Genomic DNA, 26,383 nt, shown 5'->3' with positions numbered 1-26,383 from the left:
AATTACTGATAGATGTCAACTGCTGTCTTGGCTTTCCATGACTTTCTGCACCTCCTTTTCTTCATGTGTTCAATACTTTTTCCCTGTGTCATTTCACATTATTACACAAAACTTAAATTATGGACATCTATGGTTTGATTTATTTGCATGTGTGGATTGCAAAGGTTGTTGCTGACATTTGGTGTAAATTGTATTACAACACCCACATTAAATATATTTTTACTGAGAAAAATGTTGATGTGTCCAATACTTATTTCACCCACTGTATATTTTTATATATAAAAGTTTGGGTTTGTTTTTTAAAAAAAGATGTTATACACAGTATAAATTTTGTTGTTGTCGTGGATTCAGCAGTGAAACTTGAAGCTCAAACACATAACGTGGCATTAAAAAATAATTTATCAACACATCTACCATTATTTTATTGTAGTGGCGGCTAAACGATACTTGGATGTCATAGCGAAGTGTTACTTATCGCACTGCCCCGTTCTGCCATATATATAATATAAGACACAAAATAAACTTTTACATATGAAAATATTGACGTTATAATGTTTTTTTCTTGCTTTATATATATATATATATATATATATATATATATATATATATATATATACATATAACAACCTCCACCTCCTGACGAAGTCCGTAGAGATGAAACGCGTAGAGCTGATCGTGGACACTCTCTGACTCCGAGCTCTTTCAGATAGAGCTGTTCGTATGTTGAGATCAGAATTGAGCTGTTGTGTGATTTATGCCTTAATACTTTTACCATCTGATACGTGCAATTTTATTGTTTGGAATAAAACATTTTACTTGGATAACGCACCATGGAAGCGCCTCTGTCTGTTTGATGCTATAGGAGTTTTTCCCCCGTGGAGATCGGGAGGTAGAAGGGAAGGACGTGCAGACTATATCCTGCTGGTGTTTCCAATAATTGTGGAATAGAGATTGATCACGAACAAGCACGCTGAGACTGTATTACCTATTATATTTGACCGGTGCGCACCGTTCTTTTGGTATTGTGTTTATATATATATATATATATATATATATATATATATATATATATATTTATATAATATCTATATTTTAATAACGTTAAACCTCCTAACGTAATGGACACAGATTTCTCCTCCTGTACCCTTGGACAGCACACAGACCGGTTTGATGAGGATAGGAGCCATTGTTGTACACCCCTTTACATTACTATTGCCCTCATTGGTCATTCTATAAGGGGGAACTCCGACACTCACCTGATGACCTCATTATAGATCTCCACCATGCTGAGGGTGACTGTATATCCCCACAGGCCTCTCCGTGCCTCCATCTCCTGGTATAGGGACCTCAGAGCCTGCTGGTTTATTCCGGGACTCTCCGTAGTTCCCTGACGGAGAGAAGAATCCGATAGTCTACATGACACAGGAGGGGAAATATCCACCTTACAGTAACACCTAATAACACTTCTCAGACACCAAGCAGCTCTGTGCTGATCTTCCTTAATACTTACTGATGACCTGGCTTCCAGTACAGTCTCCACCAAGTCCAGGGCAAGCTCCGCGCACTAGAGGAAGGACTGCAGAGCAGCTGGAAAGGGTGGATTGGGGTCTGTTTGATACACTAGCCACCAGGATTGAGGTTTGATTTGTAAACTATTCAATATGGTTCTCCTTAGCCCATTGTGCTTTACATTCATTACTGTCCTCCTAACTCCCTGTGTGTTGTATCTATTACTGCTCCCTCGGCTCCTGTGTCACATTTATTAGTACCTGCTTTGTATACTAGCCACCGGGACTGGAGTCTGTACTTTGTACCAGCCATCAGAATGGATCTTTTTATTACACTGGTCGTCAAATTGGGGTCTGCTTTATATGGTTTGCACACAATCTACTAGGACTGCGGCTGTGCACTGTCACTAGGACTAATCACCAGGACTGCGGCTGTACACTGTCACCAGGACTGCGGCTGTACACTGTCACCAGGACTGCGGCTGTACACTGTCACCAGGACTGCGGATGTACACTGTCACCAGGACTAATCACCAGGACTGCGGCTGTACACTGTCACCAGGACTGCGGATGTACACTGTCATCAGGACTAATCACCAGGACTGCGGCTGTACACTGTCACCAGGACTGCGGCTGTACACTGTCATCAGGACTACAGATGTACTGTCACCAGGACTAATCACCAGGACTACGGCTGTACACTGTCACTAGGACTAATCACCAGAACTGCGGCTGTACACTGTCATCAGGACTACAGATGTACACTGTCACCAGGACTGCGGCTGTACACTGTCACCAGGACTGCGGCTGTACACTGTCACCAGGACTGCGGATGTACACTGTCACCAGGACTGCGGATGTACACTGTCACCAGGACTAATCACCAGGACTGCGGCTGTACACTGTCACCAGGACTGCGGATGTACACTGTCATCAGGACTAATCACCAGGACTGCGGCTGTACACTGTCACCAGGACTACAGATGTACTGTCACCAGGACTAATCACCAGGACTACGGCTGTACACTGTCACTAGGACTAATCACCAGAACTGCGGCTGTACACTGTCACCAGGACTAATCACCAGAACTGCGGCTGTACACTGTCATCAGGACTACAGATGTACACTGTCACCAGGACTGCGGCTGTACACTGTCACCAGGACTGCGGCTGTACACTGTCACCAGGACTGCGGATGTACACTGTCACCAGGACTAATCACCAGGACTGCGGCTGTACACTGTCACCAGGACTGCGGATGTACACTGTCATCAGGACTAATCACCAGGACTGCGGCTGTACACTGTCACCAGGACTACAGATGTACTGTCACCAGGACTAATCACCAGGACTACGGCTGTACACTGTCACCAGGACTAATCACTAGGACTACGGCTGTACACTGTCACCAGGACTAATCACCAGGACTGCGGCTGTACACTGTCACCAGGCCAGAACCCTGGCATAAGATGCCCAGCTGTACTTACCTGCACCCAGGGCTCAGATATTTACTATGCGGTGCTGGCAGAATAATATATTATTCAGTGTCACGTGATGTCATGATGCAGCTAATCATGTTTAATTATAAAATGTAATAGTTATTGGGCAGTATAAAGAGATCACTATTTACACCATGGATGCACACGTATGTGAACGTACTGTAGTGTGAGAGGCCCCTTAATATGTCCCTGGTCACTGTAACGATTACAACATGAATAAAATAATAATTGCAATTATATAAAACTACGGCCTCCATCTCTAGTACTTCCTGCTAAAATGTCTTAAACCATATTTAAATGAGCAGTTGATGTGGGTGGGAGTTCCTGTGACACTGAGCTCATGTGATCACTCAGAGCCAATGATCTGAGCTCTGGCAGTTTGATGATGTCACTGTGTCTGAGGAGCACACTGAGCATGCTCCTGCCAGTACGTGGGCTGCTCCCAGTATCGCTCACCTGCCCCGTCATGTGGTATTTGTTAAATTGAGACGATAAGTAAAGATCCTGCTTATGACAAATCCTGTGACTGGTTTTCTGCTTCCTGTCAGTTTCCCACCAGTCTCTCTGACACCTTCCTGTAGTGACGTCTTTCCTGCTTTATTTAGTAGTAAGTCTTATGGGCTATTTGTCCAACTTCTTGCACTTTACGTCATTTTTTTAGAAGGCGTTTTTCCTGCAGTGTTCAGAGAGGGACCCGAGTTATACCCCACGTCTCCGTAGCGCCCTCAGACTAATGGGTTGTGTGGTGAAAGCAGAGTGTCTGTCACATGTAAGTAAACGTTATAACCCGCTGGATGCCCTCTCTTCCACTGGGGATAAGGGAACATTGTACCATACCTATACAGGAGACTTTCTCACTATGTGTTATCCATTGTAAAATGTGTATTGTTGATATTGCAGTGATGCTGTTATACCAGGTGGGTTATGGGTAAGGATCGGATGGGGTCCAGTTCCAGGATACAGGCGAGGGGGCTGTATCTGTATATCCCCATTGTCTCAGGTTGTACACAGCCAGACTCCTTGGTGTCAGCCCAGCAGGGGACTAAGGGATGTACTGGGATGAGAAGGGACAGCCCTGTAACAGTCACTCTCAGAGGATCCCACTATCTAAGGCCATCCCTGACCCAGCCCCTGGAGCGTGGGAAAACTACAGGGTATAGAGCAGTGGTTCCTATGTGCCGCGGCTCCCTGGGGTGCCCCAGTGATCTCACAGGGGTGGTGTGGCCAGGGCCAGCGGTAAGCAAGGCGCGGCACTACTTGGTAATTATTTTGGCTTGGGGGTGCCTTGAAAAACTTATGGAGAACCTAAGGGTGCCTTGAACTGAGAAAGTTTGGGATCCACTGGAGTAGAGGAAAGAGTGAGAGACATGGAAGCTGGTTCTTTTGCTTTGATCCTTAGAAGATCTCCAGCGTTGAAGTCTGGACTTCTGCTGGACTGAGCATCGCTGTTCAGTGACACCCGGGAGTGGAGAGCCCCTTAGAGAGAACCGGTGATGCTTATTACATGTATAATGAGGATAATTACCTCCATGGTGTAGGTTTTGCCAGAGCCAGTCTGTCCATAAGCAAAGATGCAGACGTTGTATCCGTTGATGCACGATGTGACCACCGGCTCAATCTCCAGGAAGACCTGGAGTCAGGGGAGAAACGCGTTACACAGCCTGATGATTTATATAACTCAGGATATAGCTGCCTTCTAAGACCAACTGGGAGGGAATGGAAGTAATGGACGTGTCTATCGGATCAACAGAGGCCACGACTTCATATAACATGGCTGCAATGCTATGAAACAGGGGTCCATACGCAATCAGCCAACCAGAAGCAGCTACATAGATACATCTCCTAAAAGACATATATGAGGATGTGTCACATCGAATTACATGAACATGAGGAATTAGTGGCGCTATATAAATAAATGGTGATGATGATGATGATGATGCCCTTACTGAACGAAGCTTACAGATGACTACACCTGCTCATCTCTCCAGGTGTAATGGGATAAGTCAACGATATACAAAGATCTACATATAAACGTATGGTGGCACAATGTTATGCGGGTGTGTAATACAAAAATGCATGTTATGCAAAGAAATTGGCTTAAGCTCAGCTATAAGCTCATTCTAGAAGCAGCTCAACACAGCAGCCGGCAGGATGCGCAGGGTGCGTGCGCAGGTGAGTGCGCAGGTAGCGTGCGCCAGACCCTGCTCGTTAGGTCCGCAGGTCCGACATGTGACACAGCCACTCTGCTATCTCATTCCAGAATCACCTAACACAGCAGCAGATAGAATGTGATTGATACTTAGATATGTATATTTCTGTTACACTGGAGCACTCAGCTCCATCTCCTCTTGCAGCCTGTTCCCCGGTGGTCTAGTAGATGGGCAGGACACCTAGCGTCCGATATCTGCTACCGCGTGATCAGCGCATTGAGACTGTGAGCGGACAAGACGCAGCACTGATAGCGCCCACACCGGAGGCTCCCTAGTAATAATAGGAGTCTGTACCACCAATAATAAGATCCTGCATGGACATGCAGCATATGTACAAGTACCTACCACCTATCTGTATAAGGGTCACCTACAGCTGCTATACTACTGGTATGTTACACCCTTGCTGAACATCCACCCAACACTTTTTACAGACACCAAAAGGTATAATCAATAATCACATGTATATTATTCAGCTCAGAAATACACAGATATAAATCATTGTCAGATATCGGCTTTACACACCTTTAAGATGCGCAAAACCATTTTATATACATTCCTAAACACAAATTACTATTCACAATTACACTCTGCACACACTGAGCGCTCTCATTACTGCACACACTGAGCGCTCTCATTACTGCACACACTGAGCGCTCTCATTACTGCACACGCTGAGCGCTCTCATTACTGCACACACTGAGCGCTCTCATTACTGCACACACTGAGCGCTCTCATTACTGCACACACTGAGCGCTCTCATTACTGCACACACTGAGCGCTCTCATTACTGCACACACTGAGCGCTCTCATTACTTCACACACTGAGCGCTCTCATTACTGCACACACTGAGCGCTCTCATTACTGCACACACTGAGCGCTCTCATTACTGCACACACTGAGCGCTCTCATTACTGCACACACTGAGCTGACCTCTTCCTGTGAGGCTTGAGGTAAGAAGACTTTATCCAGCTCAAAATTCCTCTCCTTCCCTTTATAATTGACGGAGAGACTGGTGTCATTGTTCACATCTGTGTTTATAGCGGAGGCTCCTGAGCCTTCCTCACCGGTGTCAATGTGCGGTCTCACTCTGCACAGCACACGGATATTTCCTGATGGAGAACATGAAAGCACAGAGTGTGGTCAGGGGTGAAAACAAAGAGATTGTCAGCTCTGCAGGGGAACATACAGTATAACTGGACTTCATTCAACTAGAGGACAATGCAGCCGATATTGACAGAAGTCGCTGAAAGTTATTCATACATCACATATAATACACTGTTATATTTCTAGAACCAGACCTCACATGGTGCCACGACCATCAGCAGGTGCACAAAACAGGTTAATATGTTTATTTCAGCTACAAGGTCACAATGTCACCCAGGATTCCTCTGTGTGCAGGTCTAGGTGGTCGTCTGGGGCATCAAGGTTTAGGGGTGAACGAGTAATATAATGTCACTTGCACAGTGTGTTTAATGTCTCTGTGGCGCCCCCGCGTAGAGCGCTGGCAGTTCCTTACCTGTGAAGCTCCTCTGCGTCAGCAATGAGCAGTCTGAGGAGCAGAAGATGCCGCCCCCTCTTTGGTGTCGGTCCAGGTGGGGTACCCATAGTCCGGCTCATACATTTGGGGGAGATAGTGCTTCCATGGCTGCCACTCTGAGCTAATTTCACTTCTGAAGATCTCTCCATAAGTTATATATATATATATATATATATATATATATATATATATATATATATATATATGCGCACTCACCCTTTAGCTCCACCAGCTGGTTGTGGTATCTCTTGCGCAGTTGCACCTCTCTCCGGTATTTGTCTAGCAGGTCTTGGTTGGCTTCTGACACATCGGTAACCGCGTTACAGATCTACAGGGCACAATCACAAATAACTGGGACCTGCCCCAGTGTCCTCCTACAGTTTTCCTCTTCTCTGGTCCACAGTTCTCCTACCTGCCTCCTGGCCTCCTTGATAGACGCCTCGTAGAACTGAGAGAAGTTCCTCACTTGGCTTCTCAGACTGTTGTAGTTGGTCTTCATGTTCTTGAAGACAGGTTGTAGTAATGCCAGACGGCCCTGAACTCCTAAACATAGAAGGACAGGAGAGTAAGTGGACCACTCAATTCTACATGCACAAAGTCTCCAGGAACACGTAGGTGTCTCGTCAGGGCTCATTTTGTCTGATTTCCCACTTACATTGATGGTTTAACTACTCATAAATAACTTTACAGTATTTATAAATATGTTGATTGAATTGATCTATTCTACCAATAAATGTATGATATATGGGGCTGTCCCTACATGGTGGCAGTGTAAAGAGTAAGGAGAGGAAGTCCAGCCTGAGAGACATACTTCCACCAAGTGTCCATGTGCTGTAAGGATTTGTTGGAAAATAACTGGTTCCCTGGCCCAAGTGAAGGACACCTGTGAGAGGAGCATCTGTGTAGTTCTACTGCCCAAGTAACCTCACCCTCGTTATTGGGTTACAACAGTTGATGGAGCTCCTGCAAATCTCAAGTTGAGGAGAGTTAGATGCTTAACATGGTGGGCTCCAACTACATTGTCCTCGTTATCTATTATTCTATGATCCATCTCACAACGTGAATCAGTCTGAGACCAAATGTAAACCATCATTGGTTCTACCACTCAATTCAGAAATATCCTGGAATACAAGGGTATTGGGTACAAATTCTGCAATTTCTATATGACATTAATGGGGCCTCTGTATCCGTGGTCCCCAAGATAACAAAGACAGCCCACCCTCCAGGGATGTGCGAGTGTGGTCAACCAATCCCGACCTTTAAGAATCGGGTTAACATTCGGATCAGCTGCCCGAACAAGGTCTTCAAAGGAGAGGATACAATCACCGACGGCTCTGCCTATAAACCTCAATATATTAACTCTCGTACCGTGATTGCCAGTGTTTGTCTACCACATGTTCTTCACAATGACATAATGAAAAATAGGGCTCAAATCATTGTGAAATGAAAACTGGGACAACCAATAGAATATATAGAAGTTCTAGTTCATAAAATCCACCACATTATTCCCCGTTTCGCTCTCAAAAAGGTAAATCTTTTATAGGAGCCTATTTCAGCCTGAATTATGGGAAATTTGTGAGTTTCAGATTTCAGGTGAGACAAATGGGTCCATCCGCGATTCTGCTCTGAAGCTTTGGATCCCAGGTGCCCTAATGCCGATGACTCCCAACTGGCTGCTGTAAATGTACCTGGTACGATGACGCAATGAAGTAACCACTGATCTCTGTCGCACCCACCCTAACAGACTGGGTCTGGTGGGTCTGGTGATCTACGTCCGGTTATGTCTACGTACCTGAGAGCTGGTCCTTCAGAGTCTCCATATGCTGCTCAGAACATTCTGAGGCCTCTTTAATGGCTTCTTCCTTCTGGACCTCAAGTTGGTGGATCTCCAGCATCAGCTCATCCTTCAGTTTCCCAATCTCAGACTCATAGGAAGAGATCTGGTTACAGAAGCAGTGAAATGTCCTGGTCACCTTATTTGTCTTTATCAATGGGTGATAGGATAAGAGGGTCAATAATCTTTCATTTCACAGCTTTCCATAATGAGTGCAATGATAATCACCTGAAGTGCCCTAAACCCCAGGACATGGGAAAGACAGAGTTGTACAAAATATATCCCAGAAATCCAAAATGCAGAAATTCCAATCCCAAATCCCATCATTTTTGCCACTTACTAATGCTGACTACTAAGCCCAGGAGAACAGTCACAGAGAACTGGAAAACAAACACTGAGAAGCATCAATGTCAGTGACCCAGGTTATATTGTCCATGAGTCTCCTACCTTGGTCTGCAGGGTGGAGGTCAGGTCTCCGGATCTCTTCAGCTTCTCCTCCAGCAGATGGCACTTCTCACCTTGGCTGAACACTTGGCCCATCAGCGCCCGGTTCCTCTCCTCGGCCTGTTCTAAGCAGCGGAGGAGTGTGGGGGACTCCACCTCCACCGTCTGTGTGACATACTGCAGTGACACATGGGAGACAACAACATGGTCCTGTTAGATGGACATCTCTCGCCCTAGTACATAAAATCCCTCACTGTGAGGTCACATGTACAGCAGTGTTACATGAATTACATATATGTGCAATCAGAGGCAGCACACCGTGACCATGGCAGGACCAGTCTACACCGTACAAGGTGCTACCTGTCAATCACCCTAGACAGCAAAATTGCCAAGAGTTCCGATATTTGGCTCATCGGTGTCGCTTCTCTGGGTTTAAAAGGTCTATTCTGTCTCAGATTTCCAACCAGGAATAATGTCAGTTCTCACCTAGGTAGGTTACATGTGTATGAGATGTAAGTGACATTTATTACTATAATAAATTAATTTATTCAGCCTAAAACCTTTAAAAATGAATAGTCACCTCATGCCCAGTTCATATCACGTGTTACGTATCCCAGGTGCATTTCACGTGTAATTATCCCAGGTGCGTGTCACATGTACTTATCTCAGGTGTGTGTCACATGTACTTATCTCAGGTGCGTGTCACATGTACTTATCTCAGGTGCGTGTTACGTGTAATTATCCCACGTGCATGTCACGTGTACTTATTCCAGGTACGTGTCACGTGTACTTATCTCAGGTGCGTATCACATGTACTTATCTCAGGTGCGTGTTACGTGTAATTATCCCATGTGCATGTTACATGTACTTATCTCAGGTGCGTGTCACATGTACTTATTTCAGGTGCGTGTCACATGTACTTATCTCAGGTGCGTGTTACGTGTAATTATCCCATGTGCATGTTACATGTACTTATCTCAGGTGCGTGTCACATGTACTTATTTCAGGTGCGTGTCACATGTACTTATCTCAGGTGCGTGTTACGTGTAATTATCCCATGTGCATGTTACATGTACTTATCTCAGGTGCGTGTCACATGTACTTATCTCAGGTGCGTGTTACGTGTAATTATCCCATGTGCATGTTACATGTACTTATCTCAGGTGCGTGTCACATGTACTTATTTCAGGTGCGTGTCACATGTACTTATCTCAGGTGCGTGTCACATGTACTTATCTCAGGTGCGTGTTACGTGTAATTATCCCATGTGCATGTTACATGTACTTATCTCAGGTGCGTGTCACATGTACTTATCTCAGGTGCGTGTTACGTGTAATTATCCCACGTGCATGTCACGTGTACTTATGCCAGGTACGTGTCACGTGTACTAGAACATGTTTCTTTTCACCTGTACATCTGGGGGTCTTTTCTTTTCGTTTTCCAGTGACAGCTGCAGACCCTGGATCTTCTCCTCCAGCTGATGGGTCTCTTCCCGTCTGCGCCACGTCATGGTGTCCATGTGACCCTCGGTGTACCGCAGCTGCTCCACCTTCTCCTGAAGAGACGTCTCCAGATGATTCACTTTAGTGCGCAGGTCCTCGTTCTCCTGACAGACAGGAACAGGACCATTATCTACATATCACATACATGACCAGCAGCACGCTCCATTATAAAGTTGTATTAGAGAAGGACGTACAAAGCGGGTGTGAGACAAAGGCCACTTACAGCCCTGTTCCCCGCAACGCCTGGGGGTAAATGTACTAAACGGCGGTCAGGAGCCGTCAGCGATGACACAGCCGGTTAGTACATATAACCCCAGGCGTGAAGTAATAATATAACGAAGGTAAAACAAATGTAGGAGTCTCAGGTAATGAACTGTATCCGTCCCGCTGATAGCTCATCGCTAGGTGTGTGTACTATTATATTATATTACAGTGTTATACATTATTCTGTACTTAGATACATGTTATCACAATATTACTAGTAATTAGTGTTTGTTGAACAGGAAGTAGGAGGATGCACTGGACAAATGGTATTGTAGTATGAGCTGCAGCCAGGATGGGGGTAACCGATCCCCTAAAAGATAAAGCTGAAAGGTCCAGACGCGCTCAAATACTGATGTCAGTCTGGGGGTGCGGTGTGCAATATGGCACCAAAAGATAATGATAATAATGGTTGACGGGGAAAGAGAACAGTGTGATACAGAATGGTACAGGATAATAAGGCAATACAAATAAGATGCACAGTAGTCTCTGTTGGAAAAGACAAATGATCTGTGACAGCTTCCTGTGCTGTACAGGAGAACCCTGAGAAGTCTGGTTCGGTGGCACTGGTGTGACTGTGGACAATGTGAGGCAGTGCGGAGTGACTGTGCAATTACCTGTGCGCAGCGCCTGCAGATTCCCTCACGGACGAGCAGCGATCGGCGATAAACAACAAGCACACCACCGACCAAGTGAGCCGCACGCTCCACCGTTTCCGCAACCAGCTGGCCCCAGACCCACATCGACACACGGCGGGACCAGGCAGCAGATCCCCGTTGCACACACATGCGCTTGTTCTAGCGCTGCAAGGTAATTGCACAGTCACTCCGCACTGCCTGACATTGTCCACAGTCACACCAGTGCCACCGAACCAGACTTCTCAGGGTTCTCCTGTACAGCACAGGAAGCTGTCACAGATCATTTGTCTTTTCCAACAGAGACTACTGTGCATCTTATTTGTATTGCCTTATTATCCTGTACCAATTAGTGTTTGTTGCTAATGAACCATCTGCTCTGTGGACTAATTAACTGTATAAGTTGTATTACATCTGTGATACATTGTGTGATTACTGTAATAGATCTCTACCTATATTCTTTGTTTCCCTTCATTTTATTACTGGAAATATGGGGATAAATCATCTCTGTCTCACTCTATAGGGACTGATCATATGTGTATTATAATTATAACTGTATATAGCGCCAATCATATTACGCAACGCCGCACAGAGAGTATTATTGTACACATGCCGGTGTTATGTATACGGTGTAACGCCGTCAGTATCTGTTACTGAACCCTTCCATGTTATGGACTTGACCTATATATCTAATATATAAATGCTTAGTGGCGTCTGTCTGTCTGTCTGTGTGTGGAAAAAAAAAACAACAAGTTGCAGCGCCACCTGCTGGGCAGAGTTATACACTGACCTACTAAATTCTTAGTGTGTGTGGGAAAAAAATTTCAAAAAGGGCTGAAATTTGGTAGGGCTCAAACTCATTTTCGTGAGGTAATTTTACCTCATGAACACACATGTGTAGAGGCGTGCGTTAGTGTGTGTGTGTGTGTGTGTGTGTGTGGAAAAAACTATTTTCTCAGAAAGGGCTCATCCAATTGAACTGAAATTTGGTATACTGACATTATTTGACAAAAAAATTAGAATAGTCAAGTCAGTTAACTTCCATCATCCCCCCTTCCCCCCGTGGGAGGGGTAGTAAAGGCTAAATTAACGAGTTGAGGGGTCAAACTCATTTTTGTGAGGTAATTTTACCTCATGAACACACATTAAAAAGGGCGCTTGCGTCGGGAAGTAACGCTCTTCCCCTGAGGAGGCCTGGGCTAGGCCCAAATGCATGACAAGAACCTTTTTAAGACCTTAAGTATCTTGATTTGACTAGAATGCATGAGTATCATGCACGGGTTAACTTGTATATATATATATATATATATATATATATATATATACACTGTATATCACACAGCTGTGCATGCATTGGTTATACATATTAAAAAATACATAAAAGGTAAATAATTGGTTTTAATTTTAGGAAATATTTTTGGGCTGGACAAAAAATGCTGGAAAAATGGATGAAATCTTGTGTTTTATTTGATACACGTGACACCTTCAGCACGTGTGTGTCGTGTATCACACGGGTCATATGACAGGGTTGTAATTAGTATTTGGTACCTTGACAAGCTGAGCGGACGGCTGGGTGTTCACTGCAGCCAGTTTCTCCAGTAACCCCTGAGTCACACTAAGACTCTGCTTCAGCCCCTCGTTCTCCACACTCAGATTCTGGATGTGTTTCTCCGAGTCTGTGACACCCTGCGGGAGACAGTATAGGACACGGGTGACACCCTGCGGGAGACAGTATAGGACACGGGTCACACCCTGCGGGAGACAGTATAGGACACGGGTCACACCCTGCGGGAGACAGTATAGGACACGGGTCACACCCTGCGGGAGACAGTATAGGACACGGGTCACACCCTGCGGGAGACAGTATAGGACACGGGTGACACCCTGCGGGAGACAGTATAGGACGCGGGTCACACCCTGCGGGAGACAGTATAGGACACGGGTCACACCCTGCGGGAGACAGTATAGGACACGGGTCACACCCTGCGGGAGACAGTATAGGACACGGGTCACACCCTGCGGGAGACAGTATAGGACACGGGTCACACCCTGCGGGAGACAGTATAGGACACGGGTCACACCCTGCGGGAGACAGTATAGGACACGGGTCACACCCTGCGGGAGACAGTATAGGACACGGGTCACACCCTGCGGGAGACAGTATAGGACACGGGTCACACCCTGCGGGAGACAGTATAGGACACGGGTGACACCCTGCGGGAGACAGTATAGGACACGGGTCACACCCTGCGGGAGACAGCATAGGACACGGGTCACACCCTGCGGGAGACAGCATAGGACACGGGTGACACCCTGCGGGAGACAGCATAGGACACGGGTGACACCCTGCGGGAGACAGTATAGGACACGGGTGACACCCTGCGGGAGACAGTATAGGACACGGGTGACACCCTGCGGGAGACAGTATAGGACACGGGTGACACCCTGCGGGAGACAGTATAGGACACGGGTCACACCCTGCGGGAGACAGTATAGGACACGGGTCACACCCTGCGGGAGACAGTATAGGACACGGGTCACACCCTGCGGGAGACAGTATAGGACACGGGTGACACCCTGCGGGAGACAGTATAGGACACGGGTCACACCCTGCGGGAGACAGTATAGGACACGGGTCACACCCTGCGGGAGACAGTATAGGACACGGGTGACACCCTGCGGGAGACAGTATAGGACACGGGTCACACCCTGCGGGAGACAGTATAGGACACGGGTCACACCCTGCGGGAGACAGTATAGGACACGGGTCACACCCTGCGGGAGACAGTATAGGACACGGGTCACACCCTGCGGGAGACAGTATAGGACACGGGTGACACCCTGCGGGAGACAGTATAGGACACGGGTCACACCCTGCGGGAGACAGTATAGGACACGGGTCACACCCTGCGGGAGACAGTATAGGACACGGGTGACACCCTGCGGGAGACAGTATAGGACACGGGTCACACCCTGCGGGAGACAGTATAGGACACGGGTCACACCCTGCGGGAGACAGTATAGGACACGGGTCACACCCTGCGGGAGACAGTATAGGACACGGGTCACACTCTGCGGGAGACAGTATAGGACACGGGTGACACCCTGCGGGAGACAGTATAGGACACGGGTCACACTCTGCGGGAGACAGTATAGGACACGGGTCACACCCTGCGGGAGACAGTATAGGACACGGGTCACACTCTGCGGGAGACAGTATAGGACACGGGTCACACCCTGCGGGAGACAGTATAGGACACGGGTCACACCCTAAGGGAGACAGTATAGGACACGGGTCACACCCTAAGGGAGACAGTATAGGACACGGGTCACACCCTGCGGGAGACAGTATAGGACACGGGTCACACCCTGCGGGAGACAGTATAGGACACGGGTGACACCCTGCGGGAGACAGTATAGGACACGGGTGACACCCTAAGGGAGACAGTATAGGACACGGGTAACACCCTGCGGGAGACAGTATAGGACACGGGTCACACCCTGCGGGAGACAGTATAGGACACGGGTCACACGCTGCGGGAGACAGTATAGGACACGGGTCACACCCTGCGGGAGACAGTATAGGACACGGGTCACACCCTAAGGGAGACAGTATAGGACACGGGTCACACCCTAAGGGAGACAGTATAGGACACGGGTCACACCCTGCGGGAGACAGTATAGGACACGGGTCACACCCTGCGGGAGACAGTATAGGACACGGGTGACACCCTAAGGGAGACAGTATAGGACACGGGTGACACCCTGCGGGAGACAGTATAGGACACGGGTCACACTCTGCGGGAGACAGTATAGGACACGGGTCACACTCTACGGGAGACAGTATAGGACACGGGTCACACTCTGCGGGAGACAGTATAGGACACGGGTGACACCCTGCGGGAGACAGTATAGGACACGGGTCACACTCTGCGGGAGACAGTATAGGACACGGGTCACACTCTGCGGGAGACAGTATAGGACACGGGTGACACCCTGCGGGAGACAGTATAGGACACGGGTCACACTCTGCGAGAGACAGTATAGGACACGGGTCACACTCTGCGGGAGACAGTATTGGACACGGGTCACACTCTGCGGGAGACTGTATAGGACACGGATGACACCCTAAGGGAGACAGTATAGGACACGGGTCACACTCTGCGGGAGACAGTATAAGACACGGGTCACACCCTAAGGGAAACAGTATAGGACACGGGTCACACCCTAAGGGAGACAGTATAGGACACGGGTCACACTCTGCGGGAGACAGTACAGGACACGGGTCACACTCTGCGGGAGACAGTATAGGACACGGGTCACACCCTAAGGGAGACAGTATAGGACACGGGTCACTCTGCGGGAGACAGTATAGGACACGGGTCACACTCTGCGGGAGACAGTATAGGACACGGGTCACACTCTGCGGGAGACAGTATAGGACACGGGTCACACCCTAAGGGAGACAGTATAGGACACGGGTCACACTCTGCGGGAGACAGTATAGGACACGGGTCACACCCTAAGGGAGACAGTATAGGACACGGGTGACACCCTGCGGGTGACTCTGTAGGACATAGTTACACCTTCTACATCACCGTATGTAGAGAGGAGCCGGTGAACGGACCAGAATCATCACATATAGATGTTAAACAGATCTTCTCCGCTATGTGTTATATCACCGGACATAGAGGCTTCTATCCTTCATTACTCAACACCAAACCACAAACAAGAAGTCTGCTCTGTATGGTCGGCTGTACGAGCAGCCAATCACATGCGCCAACACAGAGCGCAAACTAACAGCTCAATCTGTGAAGAACCATAAAACCAATAATAAAACATCAATCAAAAATATCATAAAATGATTCTTATATGAGGCTCTGGGAGGGTCAAGACTTTTATACCAAAGCCAGTTAGTAGCACAATACCGTCCTACAGATTGATAGTATTTCTCCTGTAAAGACAAACGTTCTCCTTTGTATATATCTTAGAAATACATGAAGACTCACAAGCTCAGTCCATCATTCCTTGTAGATGAAAAACCCACAAACTGCAAATACTGGACCTCGTGCCTCCTGAAAACCCTACGCGTTTCGCTGCTGTCACAACGTCTTCAGAGAGATATAAGTTATGTTCATTCCTTCAGACCATTCTATATATAAGATACTTATCAGTGACATCATTAGTTACTTTATATAAATATGTAAGAGACAATCACAGACCTTTTACAACCAATTATAGATGAATCCACCAATGGAAAATAACACCCCAGATACAGCGGTCATGTGACGTCTAAGACCACCCACATATCACACATCATTAGAACATAATCTCACATGACGGGTAATAAATGTTTTGTGAATGTTTGAAGCAAGGCTGAGACTCAGCACTCGCACCAGGTGACAGGTGCTATAATGAGGAATTTGAGGCCCTAGGTAAATGAATGCACATTATGGTTGGGGGGGAGGCATCATGAGGGTTTTCCTGCACAGCAGATTCTCTGTGTTAAACTTGTCAACGCTCCCTCAGACCTTGAGCATTAAACATTTGGGGATTTCCTCAGTTGTGACCAGATTACAGAACCAATACTGACTGAATATGGATAAGAAGTGGTATCCGGTCTGTCTGTCACCCCTGGTGGGGCGCATCCCATGTGTTGTCACTGACCAGCCTAAAAGGAGCGTCTGATATTGGGGTACTCACCATTTCCTCTCTGAGCTGGGACAGTTCCTCCTCTCGCTCCTCAATCTTCCCCTTTAGCTCTCCAATCTAATAACATGTAAGAGATACATAGTTAGTCACTGCGTCCTGAGGTCTGCTGCTCGGGGGAAGGCTGTCGGGGCAGCTGATTGGACAGAACAACCGTCCAATCAGCTGCTTCCATCACCTCCCACTGAGCAGTGTATACCTGGTAACTTCTCCAGGTGTCCACAGGTCAGGAGGAAATATCATGGAGATCTCCTGTGAACAGCCCGGAGCTTTTACTATGTGTGTCCGTGCAGCAGCGCACCAGGTGCAGAGGTATTATAGCTAATACTGTTCTGTCTGCTTCATGTAGAATGGAGAGAATCTAGAACACTTCCTATTTTAACAAGAAATGCGTCTTTCCCATTGGTTATGTATTGAAATACAAGATTTATTTTACTAGTGTGTATTTCCCAATTGCCCAGAATCCCCCGACCATAGACCAGGGCGCTCCTTCATGCTCCTCACCTGTTGCTGCAGAGTGTTAGACATCCTCTCCCGCTCCTTCTCCTTCTCCTCTATATTCTGCCTCAGTCCTCCGATCTCTTCCTGTAACTGAGCCCGCTCCCCCTGTAAAACGCTGATCGACTCTACCAGCTTGTGCACCCCAACATGAGGCAGAGTGGAGATGGGGTACACAGGGCACAGGACACCTGTGATGACAGAATCCAGATCTGCAGATCAGTCAGACGGCGGGAGAGGTTTATATCTCTCTGTACCTCCAGACCCTCCTTATCATCAGCAGCTATTTATATAGCGCCACTGATCCCGTAGCGCTGTACAGAGAACTCACTCACATCAGTCCCTGCTCCACTGGAGCTTACAGTCTAAATTCCCTAACATACACATACAGACAGAGAGAGAGAGAGAGACTAGGGTCAATTTGATAGCAGACAATTAAACTATGGAGGAAACCGGAGCACCCAGAGGAAACCCACGCAAACACGGGGAGACCCCAGCGTTGTGAGGCAGAAGTGCTAACCAATAGGCCACCGTGCTGCCCACAATGGCATCCCTGTGAGAAACACTGTCTTCGTCCGATCTAGGTTATTAGCACTGTTGCCAAGTCCAATTATCACTGCAATGATTGCTCAAAAAAAACAGAACTTTCTACCTAGCCATCTGTCTGTGCATATTTCTAGCTAGCCAATTAGATTGCAAGCTCTTTGGGACAGGGTTTACTTTGCTATTGTATTATATCGGAAGTTGGTGATCCTCCCATTTTGTTTGCCATGTATGCTATATAAAGCTTTATATACGTAGATACGTAATATATCGCATTACATTATATATTATAGTACATTTTACAGTAATTGTCAATCTATGAACTGGATACATTTCAAATCTGTATTATTTTCACATCCTCATATTTTGCAGCAGAAATCCCAGAACTTCTGAGCCTAGAACATAAGAATTTCTGAAGATATATAATATAAATAAATATAATAAACAGATATATGATAAATCCAGATTGTACTATGCGCCCCCTCCTTACTGATCCATCTCTTACAGGTCCCTCCGTGTATATGAAGAGATCCTGACCCCCTGCTATGATCTAACACTATTACTGATTGTCATTATTGGGGAACATGTTTTGTACGATAATGCTGATAACTATGAGACTGTAAGTGTACGACGCTCCATCACCCACTCTGCAGATGTGTATCCACCTGTTCTCACCTGGTCTGTCACTCACCTCTCTGCAGTCTCTGTCACTCATCTCTCTGCAGTCTCTGTCACTCACCTCTCTGCAGTCTCTGTCACTCATCTCTCTGCAGTCTCTGTCACTCACCTCTCTGCAGTCTCTGTCACTCACATATCACATTCTCTGAGCTCTCGCAGTGTCTGGTCTGTCACTCACCTCTCTGCAGTCTCTGTCACTCATCTCTCTGCAGTCTCTGTCACTCACCTCTCTGCAGTCTCTGTCACTCACCTCTCTGCAGTCTCTGTCACTCACATACCACATTCTCTGAGCTCTCGCAGTGTCTGGTCTGTCACTCACCTCTCTGCAGTCTCTGTCACTCATCTCTCTGCAGTCTCTGTCACTCACCTCTCTGCAGTCTCTGTCACTCACCTCTCTGCAGTCTCTGTCACTCACCTCTCTGCAGTCTCTGTCACTCATCTCTCTGCAGTCTCTGTCACTCACCTCTCTGCAGTTTCTGTCACTCACCTCTCTGCAGTCTCTGACACTCACCTCTCTGCAGTCTCTGTCACTCACCTCTCTGCAGTCTCTGTCACTCATCTCTCTGCAGTCTCTGTCACTCACCTCTCTGCAGTCTCTGTCACTCACCTCTCTGCAGTCTCTGTCACTCATCTCTCTGCAGTCTCTGTCACTCACCTCTCTGCAGTCTCTGTCACTCACCTCTCTGCAGTCTCTGACACTCACCTCTCTGCAGTCTCTGTCACTCACCTCTCTGCAGTCTCTGTCACTCATCTCTCTGCAGTCTCTGTCACTCATCTCTCTGCAGTCTCTGTCACTCACCTCTCTGCAGTCTCTGTCACTCACCTCTCTGCAGTCTCTGTCACTCACCTCTCTGCAGTCTCTGTAACTCACATATCACACTCTCTTGGCTCCAGCAATGTCTGGTCTGTCACATATGTCTCTGCAGTCTCTCCAGGACACTCTGACACTCACATATCACACTCTCCCGGCTCCCCCAGTGTCTGGTCTGTCACTCACCTCTCTGCAGTCTCTGTAACTCACATATCCCATTCTCCGTGCTCTCGCAGTGTCTGGTCTGTCACTCACCTCTCTGCAGTCTCTCCAGGACACTCTGACACTCACATATCACACTCTCTGGGCTCCAGCAGTGTCTGGTCTGTCACTCAGCTCTCTGCAGTCTCTGTCACTCACCTCTCTGCAGTCTCTGTCACTCATCTCTCTGCAGTCTCTCCAGGACACTCTGCTGCTCACATATCACACTCTCCCGGCTCCCCCCAGTGTCTGGTCTGTCACTCACCTCTCTGCAGTCTCTCCAGGACACTCTGACACTCACATATCACACTCTCTGGGCTCCAGCAGTGTCTGGTCTGTCACTCAGCTCTCTGCAGTCTCTGTCACTCACCTCTCTGCAGTCTCTGTCACTCATCTCTCTGCAGTCTCTCCAGGACACTCTGCTGCTCACATATCACACTCTCCCGGCTCCCCCCAGTGTCTGGTCTGTCACTCACCTCTCTGCAGTCTCTCCAGGACACTCTGACACTCACATATCACACTCTCTGGGCTCCAGCAGTGTCTGGTCTGTCACTCAGCTCTCTGCAGTCTCTGTCACTCACCTCTCTGCAGTCTCTGTCACTCACCTCTCTGCAGTCTCTCCAGGACACTCTGCTGCTCACATATCACACTCTCCAGGCTCTCGATGAGACTGAGCTTGTCTCGCATGCGCTGCTTGTAGGCTCCTCGTAGGGTTCTCAGCTGCTTCTTGCGCCTTCGCTCCTCCCTGCGGAGCTGCTCCCTGTATTCCTGAGCCTTACTCTGCAGCCGCTGCATCTGGGAGTAGTGCTCCAAGAACGTGATGAGATGGGACATGACCGTGAGGAGAGGGGAGGCCGGCTGGGGGGGAGAGGAGGGGTCACATTATGGATGTTATTCCCTTCACCTCGTCCCACTGCAGCCTTATACTGAGGTCCTGTGAGCAGGACGGCAAATACCCCACTGTTATCTTACAAGAATGTGATCAGTCCCTGTATATAGCACCCATGTGGCTGCGGCTCTTATATCGGGGCTCAGTGGCCGCAGTCTGCCATGATTGCAGCGCAGGAGGACACAGTCACCTCGTTATTCATAGATTGTTATGTAATATATTATATTAATCTATAATGGATTTACCAGATCCCTCAGTCCGTCACTGTCTATATAAACATCATTGGGGACTTCCATCATAAGTCTATAGACCATCCCTGCCCCGCTCCGCAGAGTACAGAAGATGAGCGCGGTGCAGCGTTACCGCGATATACTGACGGTACAGAGGTGGACATCCTGCTAAACTAACTGCAGATCTGTACTCGGCACCTTCCATCACCCAGCGCCATTCTGCACTTTATAAATGACCCAGACACACTGTGGTGTATAGATTATATTACAAAGGATTCTGGGACTTGTAGTGATGGGCACTGCCCGCAGCATTATCAGAAGGGATAAGTATAATGCCCACTCACCTTGCCAGAGTCCTGACTGATGGCCGCAGATTGCTCGGAGCTCCTCTCCTGCTTAAAGGCCAAGAACTCAGAGAGAGGGGAGCTGAGATCTCCCAGTAACTGATCCCCAGCTGCTCCCAAATCATCCTCTGATCCAGAGAACCCATCACTGTCGTCACTGCCTGCAAATTAGTAAAACCAACGCATTAAGAAAGTAACAGAGTACTGGACAACCCTCCCTTCCACTGCGCTATGCAGCCTGTGATATTTATATATATGAGAGATTGAGCTGGATAATATCCATGAAATAACTATAACGACACATACCATGCTCTCTCGCACCCCCTGCAGCAGATTGTCATGATAGGAGGGAGGAGCTTCTATAACTGAGCAGGCAGAGAGTGAGTGCCAGACTTGCTCTACAGACAAAGGGGCGGGCCAATGAAGTTACAGCAGCTCAACAGACTGCAGAATCAGCTTTTTGAACAGTATTAAATCCCATCAGGACACTCTCCTAAAGATGTGGGAAGAGCATCAGCTGTCTATAATGGAGGGGGGAGGTAGAACTTTAATAGAAGAGCAGCAGAATGTCAGGGTAACACTAAACAGCGCATTGTCCTTCATATTTCATATATAAACATTTGGTCTTTTTAAACAGCAATGTGTAAACAAGTGTTACTTTAATGGTCTCTCTGGGTAAAGAAAGGATTTATTTATGTTCTTCTGACAAATCTATGGAAGATCATACATAAACTGTTAATGTTATGTAAAAAGGATATTATGTATGATGTTCATCTTACCCACATAAGGACTGGGCTTGATAGCTACAAATTAAATATATTTATTTTATTTTTATATTCTGCTTTTATATAATAAAGGGACCATTCTGATCACTTATACAATTGACTGTTATTGTCCACGACATTAAGTTGGTACCAGAAGTGGGATATAGACGGATGGACTGGAGGACAATTAGTATTTCTGGACCATTCTATAACAAATCTGACCCTTGTTAGGTAAGAGAATTTTTCCCTCAAACATTATATAAATGTCTCCCCTCCGCTGTCAGATCCTCTGCTGCATCTGTCTTATGTCCTAAGTCATAAAAAGATTTGATCATTTACAAAACTGATGTTTTCCACCATAATATGTATTAATCCTTGTGTCCATCTATGGGCGTGTACAGCTATTTGTATGATGTATTTCTATTTACACTCAATCAGACACTCCAATCACTAGTCTTGATAAGTCTCAGTGCAGTAAGTGAAACGCGCTGGTGGGAATGCTCTTTGGTCATATCACCGTCTCTCAGGTGTGCATCCTAACGGGGAGTTATAACATGTTTGATCACTCTACAAAGAGCCTGAATCTGTTTATAATTTTGGGGGCTACCATTCATTCTGATCCTCCCACCCTTATCAGGGATCCTTATATAGAGTTCAGCATTTCCCACCTGTGTTTCAATCCACCCGATATCTACACTGCAGGTTCTGTACTCCCTAAAGTGGGTGTTGTCTTCAGGTAACCCTGTGTCATATTGATTTATAGTTTGTGATGGAACAAACGTCTCAAAGTGATAGATAGAGCTCTATCATAGGAGACAGTGAAATGCGTTGTGGGATTAACGTCACCTACTTTCCAGCTCTGCACAATCTGACCACGAGATATTCTGCTTGGATTCCGCTGAACCTTTATCTTCCTGCACAAGAGAGAAGACATTGTCAGTTCATATGACAAGGAGTCTCATGTATGTTGTATGTCACAAATTTCCCACTGGCAGATAATGTAATATTACAATCTATATATTGTCCATATAGACCCATCAGCCACAACATTAAAACCACCGACAAGTGCAGTGAATAACATGGATCATCTGGTTACAATGAGAGGGGGTAGGAGATATTAGGCAGTGAGTGATCACATCAAGAGTGTACTCCCTGGAAACCGTGTATATCTATCAAAATGTATGGAAAACATCTCAAATATAAAATAACAAAAGATAATTTATTAAAAATATATACTAATTTTATGACAGTTCTGGCCAGAACAAGCAAGATAATAAACTGCATATTAAGCAATGTTAGCAATAGTAGTAGGTGAGTAGTCCTGGGTTAGCTTACTGTAAGTCTATCAGAGTAACAGTGACTCTTCTCCTTACGGTATTCACCAAAGTCCAGATACATAAATAATCAAACTGCTTTATCATAAATACTCGCTCTTACTATTGACGTTATAGTCTATGGATTTTTTGTAATAAATCACATTTATAGAAAGTCCACAACCTGGAGTTCTGTCCCTCAAAGATAAAGTAGGAGTCCAAAGTGTGGTCACCGAGTAAATGGTGTCAACGTACATGTAAGACATTGCCGGGGATGATGGCGATGATTCGCTCCTGGACTAGTCCCAATACCTCCCCTTGAATGCGGGTTGTCGGGAGTCCTGGGGCATGTTCGGGGTTTACCGGCTGCTGCGCGTGCACAGTGAAGAATCTCCTTCTCGGAGGCTACACACTGCCAACCGATGCTGGTCTGCTCTGCACTGTACTTAACCATTGTCAATCGTGGTGTTATAATAGACACCGCTCTTGTAAAAGGATATATGTAGAGTGCCGTACCCAACGCGTTTCGCCCCAGAGTTAATCAGGTCTTCCTCATGGAAAAGTGTATGATCAGACACTGCACTAGTTTGTCTTTTCAAAATGAGAGTCATGACTGGATGCAGAGCTGATTGGTGGATGTAGTGATGACACATAAGGTGGTCCAGTTAGTGATTGGTGGAATCTTTGATTGGGGTCCACAAACAGCACATTGTAGTTTCATATCTGGTTAAACACTAAAATGTGAAAATGTATGTATATCTATATCTATATCTATGTCTAAATCTATATCTATATTTATATATCTGTATCTATATTTACATTTATATATCTATACCTATATTTATATATCTATATCTATGTCTAAATCTATATCTATATTTATATATCTGTATCTATATTTACATTTATATATCTATACCTATATTTATATATCTATATCTATATCTATGTCTAAATCTATATCTATATTTATATATCTATATCTATATCTATGTCTAAATCTATATCTATATTTATATATCTATATCTATATATCTATATCTATGTCTAAATCTATATCTATATTTATATATCTGTATCTATATTTACATTTATATATCTATACCTATATTTATATATCTATATCTATATCTATGTCTAAATCTATATCTATATTTATATATCTATATCTATATATATATATATCTATATATATATATATATATATATATATATATATATATATATATATATAAAACAAAGGGAGAATAAACGCATTATTCATGTTTAGATTCAAAAAGTCCCTTCTTGAGTAAAACCAATCAGCCATCATATATAAAGTATTTGTACTTGATGTTTTCTCTGATTGGCACCAGCTAATAAGCAGATCTTCTTTAGATATTTTCCTATTTCTGGTATGTAGGGTATACTTCACCAAGAAACCTACATTTGTGTCTCTTAATGAAGCCACTGGATAGTGGAATTTATTGTGTAAATGGTTATATCCCATAATAACCCTCATTCTCAGCCTAGGTGTTCCAGACAGAGCATATGGTGGCACATGGAGTACATCTGTGCTATGGCGGTATTAGCGTATGGTGGCACATGGAGTAGATTTGTGCTACGGCGGTATTAGCATATGGTGGCACATGGAGTAGATTTGTGCTATGGCGGTATTAGCGTATGGTGGCACATGGAGTACGTCTGTGCTATGGCGGTATTAGCGTATGGTGGCACATGGAGTATGTCTGTGCTATGGCGGTATTAGCGTATGGTGGCACATGGAGTATGTCTGTGCTACGGCGGTATTAGCATATAGTGGCACATGGAGTACATCTGTGCTATGGCGGTATTAGCGTATGGTGGCACATGGAGTACGTCTGTGCTACGGCGGTATTAGCGTATGGTGGCACATGGAGTACATCTGTGCTATGGCGGTATTAGCGTATGGTGGCACATGGAGTACGTCTGTGCTATGGCGCTATTAGCGTATGGTGGCACATGGAGTACATCTGTGCTATGGCGGTATTAGCGTATGGTGGTACATAGAGTACATCTGTGCTATGGCGGTATTAGCGTATGGTGGCACATGGAGTACATCTGTGCTATGGTGGTATTAGCATATGGTGGCACATGGAGTACATCTGTGCTATGGCGGTATTAGCGTATGGTGGCACATGGAGTACATCTGTGCTATGGCGGTATTAGCGTATGGTGGCACATGGAGTATGTCTGTGCTATGGCGGTATTAGCGTATGGTGGTACATGGAGTACGTCTGTGCTATGGCGGTATTAGCGTATGGTGGCACATGGAGTACATCTGTGCTACGGCGGTATTAGCGTATGGTGGCACATGGAGTACATCTGTGCTATGGCGGTATTAGCGTATGGTGGTACATAGAGTACATCTGTGCTATGGCGGTATTAGCGTATGGTGGTACATAGAGTACGTCTGTGCTATGGCGGTATTAGCGTATGGTGGCACATGGAGTATGTCTGTGCTATGGCGGTATTAGCGTATGGTGGTACATAGAGTACATCTGTGCTATGGCGGTATTAGCGTATGGTGGCACATGGAGTACATCTGTGCTATGGTGGTATTAGCGTATGGTGGCACATGGAGTACGTCTGTGCTATGGTGGTATTAGCATATGGTGGCACATGGAGTACATCTGTGCTATGGTGGTATTAGCATATGGTGGCACATGGAGTACATCTGTGCTATGGCGGTATTAGCGTATGGTGGCACATGGAGTACATCTGTGCTATGGCGGTATTAGCGTATGGTGGCACATGGAGTACATCTGTGCTATGGCGGTATTAGCGTATGGTGGTACATGGAGTACGTCTGTGCTATGGCGGTATTAGCGTATGGTGGTACATAGAGTACGTCTGTGCTATGGCGGTATTAGCGTATGGTGGCACATGGAGTACGTCTGTGCTATGGCGGTATTAGCGTATGGTGGTACATGGAGTACGTCTGTGCTATGGCG

The 26,383-nt window shown here is 46.2% G+C and overlaps 1 protein-coding gene across 2 annotated transcripts in view; it reads right to left on the bottom strand.

Moving 5' to 3' along the window:
* The window catches only part of KIFC2 (kinesin family member C2), a 54,201-nt gene that overhangs the window by 14,654 nt on the left and 13,164 nt on the right, over positions 1 to 26,383 (bottom strand). For both annotated transcript variants that reach the window (XM_075194571.1, XM_075194572.1), the window contains exons 2-15: positions 22,949 to 23,012; positions 21,335 to 21,495; positions 20,477 to 20,729; positions 17,645 to 17,829; positions 17,135 to 17,200; positions 12,980 to 13,117; positions 10,442 to 10,639; positions 9,037 to 9,210; positions 8,548 to 8,695; positions 7,168 to 7,298; positions 6,972 to 7,083; positions 6,149 to 6,327; positions 4,533 to 4,637; positions 1,257 to 1,387 (exon numbers count right to left, since the gene is read on the bottom strand). In XM_075194571.1, coding sequence (XP_075050672.1) covers positions 1,257 to 1,387; positions 4,533 to 4,637; positions 6,149 to 6,327; positions 6,972 to 7,083; positions 7,168 to 7,298; positions 8,548 to 8,695; positions 9,037 to 9,210; positions 10,442 to 10,639; positions 12,980 to 13,117; positions 17,135 to 17,200; positions 17,645 to 17,829; positions 20,477 to 20,729; positions 21,335 to 21,495; positions 22,949 to 23,012 — 2,045 coding nt within the window. The remainder of the gene's footprint in view (positions 1 to 1,256; positions 1,388 to 4,532; positions 4,638 to 6,148; positions 6,328 to 6,971; positions 7,084 to 7,167; positions 7,299 to 8,547; positions 8,696 to 9,036; positions 9,211 to 10,441; positions 10,640 to 12,979; positions 13,118 to 17,134; positions 17,201 to 17,644; positions 17,830 to 20,476; positions 20,730 to 21,334; positions 21,496 to 22,948; positions 23,013 to 26,383) is intronic.

Source organism: Mixophyes fleayi, unplaced genomic scaffold, assembly GCF_038048845.1.
Source record: "Mixophyes fleayi isolate aMixFle1 unplaced genomic scaffold, aMixFle1.hap1 Scaffold_62, whole genome shotgun sequence".
NCBI lineage: Eukaryota > Metazoa > Chordata > Amphibia > Anura > Limnodynastidae > Mixophyes > Mixophyes fleayi.
The sequence above is the reverse complement of the archived record's forward strand: the minus strand, read 5'-3'. Positions and strand labels throughout refer to the sequence as shown.